The sequence below is a fragment of the Colletotrichum truncatum genome (assembly GCF_014235925.2).
Source record: "Colletotrichum truncatum strain CMES1059 chromosome Unknown Contig_0001, whole genome shotgun sequence".
Classification (NCBI taxonomy): Eukaryota; Fungi; Ascomycota; class Sordariomycetes; order Glomerellales; family Glomerellaceae; genus Colletotrichum; species Colletotrichum truncatum.
The window spans coordinates 3,643,520-3,657,600 of NW_027222398.1; the positions used below are offsets into that span (position 1 = coordinate 3,643,520).

The window sequence follows — 14,081 nt, forward strand, 5'->3', positions numbered from 1 at the left end:
ACAGGTGTCAAAAGTTGAGACAAGTTGGTGAGCGGGCAGGCAGATATACACGATATTTACAACAACACAGTGCCTCTCTGGTTCGAAGGTTTGGACCCCCGCAACGCCAGATTTATGCTTGTCATGTATGGTTGTAATTACACGTTGGCGGACCCCAGTTGTAATGATCTACAATGTCTATTTGCAAGCCTGGGCAAGCCAGCTCTTTGTACCAACTTCGGGTATGGAAACTTCTTTCCTTACTTAGGAATTGCTGACACTTAACTCTTCTTGCTAGAGATGTTAATATACTGTTCGAAACGAAGCAGTTCATCAAAAAGCATAAGCTAACACCAAAATACTTGACTGACTCTATGACGAAGCAGATTACCTCGGATGACCAGTAGATTGGCTGTAAAGATGCACAAGCCTTTGCTGCTAATAAGAAATCCCGCTAAGAGCAGTCGTTACAGAGGAATCATGGTCCGGAGTATTAACCTCCAGGTATCTGGCTTTGAATCCCTGAGGACAATTTTGAGGTTTTCAACTTATTGCCCGAGTTTTACTCCGGTACACTCGTTCAGTGTACACCACCACGGCTCCGAAGCCCCTCGATGTTAAAACCTTTGTAGCGCCGGCGTCTGCCCCGACGACTACTCTCGGGGATATCCATCAGGCGCTGAGTGATGGTGACGTGGTAGAATTCGAGACTCTTCCTCTAGTTGTTGCTACTATGCTTACCCAGCGCGTTAGAGCAGCGTCAACTCCAGCGACTTGGACATGCTCTCTGCACGTCTCTTAACCGGCGCCCCAAATTTTCTCCTGCGCGCTACACCATACTTTCTTTTTTTTTCTTTTTTAGGAAGCCTTCTAATATTCTTAGCCTTTGTATAGCTACATCTTTTACGCCTTGTCCTAATCGTCCTCTGTACACCTCTATTGGGGTTTCAAATGTTCAACAGGTACAAGCCCCACATACACTTCTAGCAGGATCTTTCACTAAAGTTCCCAGCTTTTGCCAGCTCAACATCAAGTATGTTACATCTGAGCAATATTGAGACACCACCTGTGAGTAAGCATATCTCGCCATTAAGAAAATGATAGGTACACTTTTCTGGGTAGCTGGGGCATTTCATTGGACTTCGCATTTGAAACCCCGGAAGGAATGTTCTATTCTATCCCTTATCTTTCTAACACCAGCCCTACCCTAAAAGAACAAAAAGCTTGCAGCCCGGATAGTAAGACCAAGAAGCATAACGGAGCTTGTTGTAAAAAGAGAAAATCTTCCATATGGCTCATTAACCAAGTTGTGAAACAGGCTGTGAATAACTCTCATTCCGGTATAGCCCCAAGCAAGGCGATAGGTGTAGTCGTGGTTGTCACCAAGAAGGGTTAAGACAATGGCAATAGCATAGAAAACTTGTGGTTGCTCATGCAAGTTATTGTAGTTGTCAGCAATGCGATGGACCTCAACAGGTATTTTGGTATGCTTTTCCTCCTTCACCGTCTTCTCGTCGAAGCTGACCTTGTACTTATGGAGGGCGGGAATTCGGGTTGCATACATCCATGTCTGACATTATGTTAGTAATATGGAACAGCTAGGTGTCTGAGGAAACTGAATTTACCTCCTGTACAAATGTCCATCCTGCCAGTGCGACGAGTGGCTTAAGGAGTTGAGCGTGATCGAGGCCAATTTGAGAATACATCGTGATGGGAAGATGGCGAAGAATGGGAAACGTGGCTGGGTTGGAATTGTTTGCGGCAAGATAAGACTGTTATGGGAGTTCCTGAGTCTCTCTTATAGAAGAAATGTTAGCGGAGATTCTTTATAAGCAAATAATGTCAGAATAGACCCTTACAAATCTTTAGAACGCCGATCTATCCGCCGTGTGCCAGGCTTATAAGCTAGATTTGTACTCTTTTTACCTCGAAGATCCACAACTAAGTACCCCTTACTAATCATCTCATAACTTTCGGCATAAAACTAGCTCTCAATTTCAACTTTTCACAGCTTTATCAGTGTTATGTAAATGACTTCATGATTTTGTTAAGCTAATAGGGAGTTGAAAGGAAGAAAATCAGCGTAGGATTGTTTCGCTTATTATTTCAAGATCTGTGAGAAGCTTATTTCTCATCAATATTATTAGCCGTAAGAATATACTTCTAACCTTATCTTCTACGTCATAATGCATTATTTTAGCTATAAATCGATCAGGTCGACGGTGAGTCCGAAGGGTCCCTGCTTAAGAGTTCTGTAGCTTCAATGTAACCCCGCTGTCATATTCTTGGCGTTGAAATTGAGCTGGGCCAGAACGCCTAAAACGTTTGCTAACTGCTAGACATGCCATAGGTAATCAACGTTCTTTTTGCAAAGCCAGCCGTGGGCGAGTATTGGGTTTGATTGTAACTATATGTAACGGGAAAACACTATGAGTGGGAGGTTAATATGTAAGCAGGAAGTATCTCGTCTTGCCGCCAGTCCAATCAATTCCTTCCAAGGCTTTCACCAAGCATCATCGGACACAAGGTTGGTCATACCTCGTGAGTCTGCATTGGTCCGAGATCCAGGGCCCGCCCCTTGCAGCGGGTAAGCATTATGGACCTTCGGACTTACCGGTCATATGCCGCATTGTCAGCGATCAACGTTTCCACAATTTGAGCGCTCGCATTTAAGGCTCCTTAAATGCGTGGTCTAACCCTAATATGCAGATCTGACTTGCTTTACATGCTGACTTTTCCAGATCCGGGGCGGCGAGTAGTACGTACATAATAGATGTAACTCTTCATTGAAGACTCGGCTTTTACCAGGTCTAGAAAGCCCGTACGCCGGCCAGAGGATTATTCAGCTGTACATCTCTACGAGAAAGGGTCTGAAGTAAACAGTGCCATCCCTACACCTCGACTTGTAGAATAGCCTCTGCTCCCCCTATCTTGACCACAAAAGTCCCCCATAGCATTGGGGTAATTTACGATAACCATCACGCTATCGCATCAAAGATAAGCTAGTAAAGTAGACCTACGCAAATTCTGCTGCGGCACAAATCAGCGCTCGTTCAGCAACCAGTCACCTACTTCAACATGGCAGTCCTTCCTCAAAAGCTTGACATTCTATATGTAGTAGATTCTGTGATCCGCAAGTGCCTTGCGCAGCCCAGAAGCTACCAACAAGCCCACCGCGAGAGATTCTTAAATTAGTCTTCCGCTGCTGGCGCGCATTGACTGACTATGGTAATGTCCAATTTCGTTGATGGCCTGCTTAGAACTTCACCCGTAGCCCGTAAGCCAGCCACAGGCGCGAGTCCCTCTTTCTCACCCCTGTTTACATCAAATACGGCTGTTTCTGGTTAGACGCGAAGCATTCCTCTCAAATGAGATTAACATAACCCCTTTCCTATGTTTACCTCCTACATCTTTTGCATTGGTATGTCAGACCTTTCGTAAAGATGGTAGATCTGCTAACATTTAAACATCAAGTACTCACGAGGCAAGATATCTTACGACTTACTTCTTCGATTGTTAGTGACGCAAGTTCTGGCACCGCAAAATACACATATGCTAGTGCAATCACGCACCAGAATGCGAAAAAGACAAAACCGCCCCCTGCAGCGAGACGTTAAGAACCGAAATGAACTTAAAATCCAATATTCACAATACCTACAGTTATCGGTTTGTTTGAGAAGGGAAGGGATCGCATAGGTCATCGAAAAGTGAAAGAGCCAATGGAAGACTTGAGCTACCGCAGTACCGAATGATCGAATATGGTTCGGCCACACCTCGCTACCCAAAACATAGGGAAGCGTAAGAAGACCTTTCCAAGTACATAAGCGAAGGAAACAGTATATCATAGGGTTGGGTACAGGTTCTTACCTGATGTATAACCAAATGCCTGGATGAACATAAATGCCAAAGCTCCGTTGGCGGCTAACGGCGTACTTCTACCATCTTGTTGCAACTTGGTGTATACAGAGAGATATATGTTGGCACTCAACTGAATAGATATGCCTAGCAGTAGGGATCCACGGCGTCCCACCACATCGATCAAAAAGAATGAAACTGTTGAAAAATGGTCAGTTCGTGGTGCTTCAAGATCTGTGAAAAGGGTGCACACCAATCAAGCTAAAGAAGAATTTTGACATTCCGTAAAGGCCGTTAAGCAAAAGTCCATGCGTGGAGCTCTCATAAGCCCCAACGATTTTTAGGATAGGTATGAAATAGTTAGTAAAAGAGTTGCCACCGGACAGTTGCGGGAGCGCATAAAGAACTAGGACTTGTTGTAACCGGCGTAAATTCGCCTTTGTGGTAAAAGTCTCCCGAACGATCACCCCAATACTATGGAACGAAGATAAGGAATGGTTATTGAGTTCTGTCTCTCCACGCAGAGACTCTACGATCTCACGCATTTCATCTTCGACCCGGGGGTGGTCCTCTGGCAGCCGGCGAAGTCGAACTAAGGCGGCTTTTGCGTCGTCATGACGGTCGGCCTGAGAAAGAAGGTGCAGACGCATTAGAATTATTCATAGTGTGAGAGAACTAGTTTGTACCAATATCAGCCAGCGCGGAGATTCAGGAATGAAAAAGCTGGCGACTACCAATGTAGACATGAAAATGATGGGGGCGCAGTAAGCAATTTGATACTGGAGGCGGCTGGCTGCAACATGCAGTTGGATGCCATAGATGCAAAAGTTTGAAGTCATAAGGCCCAAGCCCTACAAGACGTCAGTGAGATACTTGAGGAAGCAAACAACGGCCTGTTGCCCACCTGGCAAACGGTGTACCATGCTCCCAGCAGACCCCGTATTTCCGGAGGTGCAATCTCAATGCTGATAACTCAAAGCAGATTAGATACTAGCTTCCTCAAATCCTTCACAAAGAGTCCTACATCGACATGGGGCTAGAGACACTCAAGGCCCCGATGCCTATACCCGCGATAATTCTGGAGGCGTACAGCCCGGTTACAGTGCGCGAACTAACAAGGGTTATGTAACCGGAGATCCAAACGGCGGTATAGCATCGATATGCCCAACGTCGTCCAACACGATCGTTCAGAAAGAAACTAAGGCCCGCCCCGATCGCATCTCCGATATATACCAGAGCTACAAAACTTCGAACGGATTCAGCGTTGGAGCCTGACTTGATAGAAAATTGGTCGCTGAAACCTTTCAAAGAAGGAACGGATGCACCGGCGCCTTGGTCCCATGCTACAGACAAAATTCTTATTACTAACACTAACGCTGTTAAGGATTATTGGAAAACTTACTAAGAACGATGCCCGCTGAGGCGTAAATCAAAGCTGATATAAGCAAAACTGGACTGAGGATAACGTTGCGAGGCGCTGAGCGAATTGCCCTGCCGTACGTTATGAGCGAGGTGTTGGCGAAAAACTGTTGCAAACCCATATTGCTTAACACAGCCATGAGCATTGATACAGGCCCAGGAGAAATGAGCAAGGATTTAAACCATGATTGTTTCCCCAGAAAGCTCGGCAATACCGAATCCCTAGCGAAGCTTTAGACGTAGAGTTACCTAAACACTATTGGGTTTCAAGTTTTTTCTTGGGGGTTATTCTAGCAGGTCGGGTTGAGAATGTGGGGTAAAAAACGCTATTGGTTTACTATGACTAGGTTACCTCCATGCATAGGGAGAACAGCCCGTCTGAAACAAGCTAGTCAGCATCGTGAAATCTAGTTTACACGGCAGCATCCATGGTGCTTCCACGGTGCTTAGGATCATTACCAAGTCATCTCAATAGGCTAGAAGTTACTGGATAATGTATACGACACATATCACTAGAGCCTTGATTTCAGGCTTGGCGATGAGCGAAAACATGTCCCATATTCTTTCAAAGGCAACCCTCGGTCATTGACCGCAGGATGAACTGGTGGACCGAATTTACACGTTAAGATTCAGCACTAGGAATTCTTTCCAACTTGGTTCTCCCAGATTGTCCCTTTAGCAATCTCAGATGGTGCCCACTTGTAGTCTTCAGCTACTCACAAGACACGTCAGTAATTTACTCTCCGAAAGCAGAAAATGGGATCATCACTTACGCTGGGCAAACTTAAGCTTGGACATTTCTCGCGGTCCATTCTCTCCTTCCTCTATCCCATTAGCAGCTTTGCCTTTTTCAGCAGTCCGCCATTTCCAAATGGGTGTGAACACGTTAGGTGTCCGTTCTAATTGCTTTTTAACATATTTGCCAAGAATGGGCAAGAATTTGAAGCCATGTCCCGAGCCACCTGTACAGATAAACAGGGTATCTGAGTATCCAGGAACGTAATCAATCACGAACTCATTGTCAATACTGTCGGTGTACCAGCATAGCCGACTGTCTGTAAATCCGATATCGGTGAGCTCGGGAAAGAGTTCTCCAATAACGTTCTTCATACGCTCAAGTCCATAGGACGGCACGGTATAAATCGGATTGGGGCTCCATCTGGTACGAGGCGTTGAAATACGGAGGCCCGGATTCAAAGGATGCTCTTCGAAGTTGGTAAACTTGCGAGCGCGGAAGCCAAACTTGAGCCTACCCTCAGAGGTAATGGGAAATCCGCCACCTTCGTAGCCGCCGTTGCTGTCACCCTGAATGAAGCGCCAAACGGGAAAGTTATTTGGGTGGAACCTGTTGCGAAGGTCTTGGCGGTCAGGGGGGATATCAACAAACATCAGAGTCCCCATAGTCGCTTCAACACTGCGATGAGCTTCAGGAATGACCGAGGCGGTCCAAGAGCCGCAAGCCACAATGACGACATCTGCGCAGTGAGTTAGGCCATCGCGCGTTTTAATGCCCTTTACGCGCTTTTGGGAGGATGATTGTTCAATAACCAGGGTTTCCAAATAGCCCTGAGGAGCACCCAAAACAAATTTTACGCCTTCTTTCTTGCACAAATACTGAGCATAGACGCAGGACTATGACTAAATCAGCCTTGAACAAACATCTCGTACAAGACAACGACTTACCTTGTCTGCAATTGTGAACCCAGCTTCTGTGTCGAGAAACCCACTCACGTTGCCATTCCTGACGCGATCAAAAAGATGAAACTTGCTATGCCATTGTAGACCTCGTTTTGAAATTCGCTCTTCGTCAATAGCGTCATTCTGTAGTAGCAACTATCAGTCATCCTGAAAAGATTATAATGCTGCACTGTGGGCATACCACAACTTACTTTAACATACATGTACTCGCGAAATGAAGGCTGAGATTCTTGTGTTACAGCCAAATCAGTCGCGTACCGCGGATGCAAATGGGCTGTATCAGCAAGTCGAAAAACGCCACAGCGAACTAAAAGTTCATCACTGGGCGCTAATGGCGGTGGCAAGTCAGACTGTTTGCTCTTTCTAATTTGCTCGTTCCATTTAAGCCAGATGTCACGTGCTTCCACAGCAAGGTTTTGCGAGCTGCGAGTACAACCAAATCAGTTAGTCGGTTGAGTTCATGCATAAGTTCATTTTGCGCGTAAGAGCTCACTGAGTTTTGTTTTCATATGTAGTCCGAAAGATCTTATTTATGTCGCAGGACGCGCCGTCACAACCTTCATTCGCCGGATTGTAGACTGTTTTCTCATACGCGCATTTGTCAAAGACAGTAACGCTCTTATAACCCCCTCTAACGAGGTGTAAAGCTGTGCTAAGCCCGAAAACCCCTGCGCCTGTAGCAACAATCAATTAGTTTTGTAAGTTCATCAGTTGTGAAGGATTAAATACGTTGACTGACCGACGATGATTATTTGGGAGTCGTGAGTTGTCATGGTGATTCAATGTGCGACGATAGTGTTAGTGACACAAGAAGTCGACAATGGTTTGGTTTTAAAAACGTTATAGGCAGCTAGATATCAGTTTAACTCCAAATCATTGTAGTTCCTAGCAAGGGGCAGCCGGAAGTACCGATGAATCGGGCGTTCCGGAAGTCTAATGTGGATTCTAGTCTACCCCGCTTTTTGTCCCTCACGGAAGACGCGTCCACCATTTTTAGAGCCACGGGTCTTCCTAGCAAGAAGCAGGTCTTTGTAGTTTCTAAAGACACGGGGCGGAATTTGACGATCGGAAGAGTACCCGAGCATCCTCAGACAGTCCCGGATTTACAACACAATGAAAAGACAGTACGAAGTGGCCCGTTATAGGAGATGCACTAATGCTTGTAAGTGACCATGACGATGCCGCATGAGGCGCATTCGCGAAGGTGTACGGTTAGATAACATTTCTTCTCAGGTCGACGTTGCAAGCGGATGAAGTTGAGGTGCTCTTATGCTGTAGCCAGTGGGCGAATGTTCGTTGAATGATAGCACTCTTGCTTACCCTAGCTCTGCTGATCATGATCACAGCCGATGCGTTGCTTGCTCTAAATCTGGTTCAGGTAAGCTGTTTCTCCTATTAGGATTATCTGCTTTCAACTTGTGTCTTATGAATATCACGTTAACGCTTGAAATAAACAAGAATGTCAGTTTGAATCATATCCCGACGGGGATTTACGACATCAAGCGTAATAAAACCCCCCAGCCGACAACACAATGGTATGTTCCGTTAATAGGTGTGCATCTCTGCAGGTATATCGCAACGCTTGAAGCTCGAGTTCGAGCACTGGAACAAAGCTTGCGTGCCACGCAGTCAGATTCGACCCAGCTACAGGAATGTTCTCATGGACAACCAGAGTCAACAGCAACAACCTTACATGCGACCACATTTAAAGCGAAACCCTCAGATTCCTCAGTGACGACCATTAGCTCACCAATTGCAGCATCAACTACGTCTACGACTACGATTACGATATCTACAACCAGTCCTGGAGCACTAAAGCGGCCAAAATCCCCAGTCCTGGAAAGCGAATCAGGAGTGACATCAAGCTTTTTCTTGCAGATTGGGCGTCCAAGCATAGCCAATAGAGTTGATCCTCCAGATTGTGAGAAGGCAGACAGATTAATTGAAACAGCCTACGTATACGTCCAGGCGCGGTACTGCATTGTCGATTGGGTCTGTGTGCGAGAATGGCATCGGCAGCGTGCTCTCATTCTTGCAAGCAACCAAGACAGTGATGTCGCCCTGCAGACTGGGGCTTTCTTTCTCTGGATGATATATGCAATTGCTACGCGCTTGGCTTCAAGTGAGAACGCGGAAGACGACTGCTCTGAAGCATATTTTGGGCGCGCCTGTACACATCTGCCTGTTGTTTTGGCCTCGCAGGACATTACCACTGTGCAGGCATTGCTCTGCATGATCCAGTACAGCTTCCGAGCATCTAACGGACCGTCTCTTTGGGGTGTTGTACGCACGGTCATTGGTCTTTGTGTCAAACTGAGATATCATCGGTCGCTAAACAAACTGAAGTACAGTCGGGATATGACCCCTTATACGATTGAGCTTCGCAAGCGATTTTGGTGGTGTGCTTACTGTTTTGACCGGTATGTTAGACTAGGCCTTACATTGAGAAGATGCTAACCAGCCTCAAGATGCGTATGTATGCTTGCGAAACTACCATTCAGTATTCGAGATGTCGACATTGATGTAGAAGAGCCCGTAAACATTGATGAGGCCTGTACGGACTCGCATGTAATTTACGAGTTACAGAGGAAGCAGTCCGAAGGTATCGACAACGGCCAGCATATTACAGTGTTGACGACAGTATGGCTCGCAAAACCATTGCCTGCTACCTGATGGCTAACAACTGAGTAGATGAGTGCTGCAATACACCATTTACACGTGTACCGCATCCGGTCTACTATAACGTACGTATCATATCTGACCACTATAGATTGTGCGTTCATTTTACTAAAAGAAGCCAAAACGAAACAGAACTCGTTTCACCGGACCGGGTGCTGAAGTGCCACTATATGCCGATGTTTTAGCCTTCCTCTCCGAGCTTGAAGAATGGAAACATCGGGCACCCATGCCAGACAAATCGACTTCAATTCCTTGCCAGTCTCCTGGACGTATACAAGCGACATATCTACAAGCAGTCCTTGTTTTAATCCGGCCCATTTTACTACAGAGCGTAATTGACCCACTGCTTCTCACCACTTGCGCACAATTTGCTGCCGATGCCTGCGACGTATGTCTTTCCCCACCTAAGCCCAACACCCCTCGGCGCTGACATGTGGCTTTTCTCTATTCAGAGCAGTCGAAGCCTAAGTTTGAGTATCGAAACACGCCCATGCCGCATCACGGCCTTTCATACCTTTTTCTGTGGCATCACGCTGTTGCAGTGCCTAACAGTTGAACCGACAGTATTGTCCCGCAGGCGCATGCACCAAGCCATTTCCTCTTGCCTGAGCTCACTCTCTGTCTATACTCGAACCATTCCCGCTATAGCATCCTTTTTATATCTCTTTGAAGAGCTATCGAACCGTTTGGTTGGTGAGGAGAACACCAACCTACGTCCAAACCCCGTCTTACGGGAGCTTCTGAATAAAGTCGTTTCTAGCGACCCGTCCGAGACACTAGAGTATGACTTATTATTCCAACTAGTGACTTTTGAGAGCTAAAATACTTCAGGCTATTGCAGGTGCTGCCCCCAGGCGATGATAAGGCGGCGGAAAACAGCGACGGTAACAATAAGCGGCAAAGGGATATTTCACGTCCTCCTACTTTCCCTCCTCAAGAGTCCCCGCTGGCTTTTCAATTGCCCCGTGCGTACAATTCAACTACGCCCGAAAGTACCCTCCTGAACTATGAATTTCTTGACCAAGCTTTCACCAGCGACACACTGCTAGACGCAATATCTATAGGACTCGCTGATTCCGACGCAAGCCATTTGTCTAGAGAGGGATTCTTAGCAGGATAACGAGGTCCTCTCGACCCGTGACGTTTAGTTGTTACACCTCCCTTGTAAACAAATCAAAGTCAAAATTACGGTTTTGGAATGTGGTATCTTCGGTCGATTGAGATGCCCGAGCGTACTTCAAGAGATCAACAAGATGTAGCAACATCCATCCGCGAACCTTACGGCATAGGTATCCCGACATTCTCCGATCAGACCAAAAGCTTCATGAACTGTCTTGCTATGACTATTCGCGGACTAATTGGTACAACGATGATGACGTACCTGGGCTACGTTGATCCTACTTTGAAGAATGCCCAATAGTCTCATTGGGGGTCTAATTTGGCGATTTTGGAAAGCATCAAGACCACGAGGGATCCAAGAGGCATTTTTGGTAACCCACAGAGTGTTCGGCCAATGAACTGAATGGAGATTAGCAGCAAAGCATGAAATCGTGGATAAGAACTTCCAAGCCTAAAGGAATACGGTTGCTCTGTAACAATAATTGAAGGCAACACATTTGTTCGGTTACTTCTTTTAACTCCAAGTAGTCTAAAATTCGATCTTTTAGTGTCAGCTGTCGGATGACTCTGCACGGCCCAAATAGCCGAACAGGTCTACGATCGGTGGTATAGCATGGTGCCATACTATTAGTTTGGGCTGCAAGTTGGTTGTTGATTCTATCGCTTTCTAGCTGTTGCCAAGAGCTATCCATCTGTTATTAGATCTAAAATCTAAGCGATTCAAGGTTGATCTCCTCCTTGCGCCGCCGAACCATAACCTGCAGTTTGTTACTAATGCTCATGCTTACCCCATTGACCACTGGCTTTGTTGGGGTTCCTGGCACTAGCTTCCAGTCATATTTAAGCAGGAGATGACACAAAGCCAGCTTAACCTCATTAGAAGCAAAGAATCGACCTGGGCAGGCGAAGTGGCCATGACCGAATACCAAATGATCCGCACTTGTCGAAACTAATTGCGCCTTATTTTCGTTACCAGGCTCTTCCCGCATACTCTTAAAGCGATATATATCAAAATTTTCAGGATTTTCGTGGATAGCTGGATTCATCACGTTGCTACCATCGATGGCTATTCGTTCTCCCTTGTAGATAGTGACTCCTTCTGGGAGTTGAGTGTCTTTCGTAGCATATCGTCGCATCATAACTTTATTGTAAATAACGTTAGATAATTACTCGGATGATTAATCCATATGATGTTGGTAATTTTGACTTACGCAATCCATTGGGTTTTAGCCTTTGGGCTTCTTTCACAGCGCTGTCGAGTAGCTTCATCTTGTATAGCGCACTTTTTGTCCAGCCTTCAGCACGCAGAACCTCAATGATTTCCTTCCGCAGGGGTTCAATATAAATCGGATTCATTGCCAACATGCGTAGCGTCTGCGAAAGCAAGTCCGTTGTTGTGTGAATTGCAGCAAAAGACAATGTTAGTTGCAGCTTGGCAGGATCATACGAGTTGTGGCCAATTTCGCTCTCTGCCCAATCAATTGCGTCATTTGAAGACGTAACTGGTTTACCGGAAGCTCGGGCCTGCTCCGTTACCTTTCGACGCTGCTCGACAATGGGGGTAATGAGCTGCCGAGCGTGTGCAATTGCTACACGCAGTCGTCTACAGTCCGGATCCCACATGTTGACGATTGGCCGTAGTAACCTGGGAAGCATTTGGAGCTTCAATGCGGCCTTCATGGCTAAAATTGTATACTCTTTGGTAAGCCAGAGCCACTCGTCGTTTCTACAGATCTCATCGCCCAGAAATACCCTGGAAGATAGACGGGCAACCAAGTCTAATATCGAATCTTTAAGAGGATATTCCTGCCATTCTTCATTATGGTTATTAGCCTAGTCTCTAACTTTGGTGGTAAGAGACCTACCAGATGAATTGCCGAAAATTAAGTCAGTTGCAAACGTTGCCTCTGTCGACAGGGGCTGGGTGACCGTGTCTATTGATATGGATTAGATAAGAAAGAAATGCTGGAAATTCCGCTTTTACTTAGTTGTTTGGTGAGTTGTTTGCGCACTACGGTTTGCAAAATCTGGGACTTGTCATTGAGGAAGCCAAATGGCTCAAATCCCGGGAGATAGCCGTGGAAGTCCTATAAACCGTTAGTAAAATTTCTATTTCTTGGTATAGAGAAACTCCAAGCGTTCTAGAATCTGGAATATCTGTCTTATTCTTATACCTCGTTAATGCAGGTGCGGAAATCAAGCCCAAGCTCATTCCGAATAAAATTACCGAAGCGAGAGGGAAGGACAATAAATTCACCCTGCTCAGTGAGCATTCGAAACGGCTTTTCGGTGTGTTGAGATCGACTTTGTGAAAAAATGGCCATGCCGTTTTTTAGAAATTCGAAGTATTTAACGGCACGAGGCTGAAACCATGTAGGAGGGTTTACCAAAGGAAAAGAGTTTCTCTTTGAGGTCCCAAACCTGGATGCAACAATCGCCGCAATAATAAGTGTTACGATCACGACGATGTGATCAGAAGCAAAAGAAGATCCTTTCCGCCATTGTAACAAGGCGTACATTGATAGAAATGAGGATGATATCATCTTTAGCGTCCAGAGAAGTGGCTTATGGAGTGAATAGAAAGAGTGCTAAGGAGTTTGAAACGATAGATTTTGTGTTGCTGAACTACCTGACTTAAACAAATGCTGTTGAGGGTATCACGAGCTACTTATACTCGGTTTGCTCTTCTGTCCTCCTTGGTACTAAAAAGTTCTTTGCCAGGCCCGTTATCTTGCAAGACTACATTGGTCACCGCCAGTGAATGTGGCTTGCCCAACTGATCTCCAAAAAGCTTTGAGATCAATGATACTGTTCACACAGGCTGGATAGGGCGGCAGTGCATTTCGCTTTGGCGGTCTCGCATTCGTATTGACGGACGGATGTTTAAGTGCCAAATCCGCTCTCCAAGTCCAAACCACGTTCAATTGCCACACGTAGCAGCATTCCTATGGCCCTTGCATCTTATTCGTCTACAGTAAGCCTAACCCCTTAAGTTCAGCCTGCAGCTTGGAATAAGAGGGCCAGCAACGTCCAAACCACTTAACACTCAAGGTTGGATATTTCTACGTGGCGAAGCAAGATGGTTTCGCTTAGGTTTATTGTATTCTCCGCAAGTACGGGACGCGAGCTTGGCAAGTCTGTGAAAACGGAGTTAGGCAGTTTTTCGTCTTCAATCCCGGCGCACCGAGTCAGTGTTAACCGCAAATCATTACCACCAAAATCCTCCTTCGGAGTCCAGAGAATTCCGAAGTAATAGTTATATGGAGAAATGAGGTTCTCATCCTGGAATTTATCTAAGGATTAGTTCTGTAGGCTCAATAAGCTACGCAGGG

The 14,081-nt window shown here is 45.9% G+C and overlaps 5 protein-coding genes across 5 annotated transcripts; 1 reads left to right on the top strand and 4 right to left on the bottom strand.

The window, feature by feature from the left end:
* Positions 1–114: 114 nt before the first annotated feature.
* CTRU02_200982 (glycoside hydrolase family 18 protein) lies at positions 115–386 on the top strand (the record flags this gene model as incomplete). Its single annotated transcript, XM_036718996.1, has 2 exons — positions 115–221; positions 278–386. 2 exons carry the CDS (start codon positions 115–117, stop codon positions 384–386), a joined length of 216 nt encoding a protein of 71 aa, XP_036589996.1.
* Positions 387–1,186: 800 nt separating this feature from the next.
* Positions 1,187–1,543, bottom strand: CTRU02_200983 (uncharacterized protein; the record flags this gene model as incomplete). The annotated part of the gene is made up of 1 exon (XM_036718997.2): positions 1,187–1,543. The coding sequence occupies one exon, from the start codon at positions 1,541–1,543 to the stop codon at positions 1,187–1,189; it is 357 nt and encodes a 118-aa protein (XP_036589997.2).
* Positions 1,544–3,820: 2,277 nt separating this feature from the next.
* CTRU02_200984 (uncharacterized protein) lies at positions 3,821–5,375 on the bottom strand (the record flags this gene model as incomplete). The annotated part of the gene is made up of 6 exons (XM_036718998.1): positions 3,821–4,032; positions 4,088–4,460; positions 4,521–4,685; positions 4,739–4,799; positions 4,859–5,177; positions 5,237–5,375. 6 exons carry the CDS (start codon positions 5,373–5,375, stop codon positions 3,821–3,823), a joined length of 1,269 nt encoding a protein of 422 aa, XP_036589998.1.
* A 513-nt stretch (positions 5,376–5,888) lies between these two features.
* CTRU02_200985 (sarcosine oxidase) lies at positions 5,889–7,724 on the bottom strand (the record flags this gene model as incomplete). Its single annotated transcript, XM_036718999.1, has 6 exons — positions 5,889–5,965; positions 6,027–6,885; positions 6,937–7,074; positions 7,143–7,374; positions 7,445–7,625; positions 7,691–7,724. 6 exons carry the CDS (start codon positions 7,722–7,724, stop codon positions 5,889–5,891), a joined length of 1,521 nt encoding a protein of 506 aa, XP_036589999.1.
* A 3,729-nt stretch (positions 7,725–11,453) lies between these two features.
* On the bottom strand, positions 11,454–13,268 carry CTRU02_200986 (Dihydromonacolin L monooxygenase LovA 1; the record flags this gene model as incomplete). Its single annotated transcript, XM_036719002.1, has 5 exons — positions 11,454–11,890; positions 11,961–12,563; positions 12,615–12,683; positions 12,734–12,836; positions 12,924–13,268. The coding sequence occupies 5 exons, from the start codon at positions 13,266–13,268 to the stop codon at positions 11,454–11,456; spliced, it is 1,557 nt and encodes a 518-aa protein (XP_036590002.1).
* Positions 13,269–14,081: the final 813 nt, after the last annotated feature.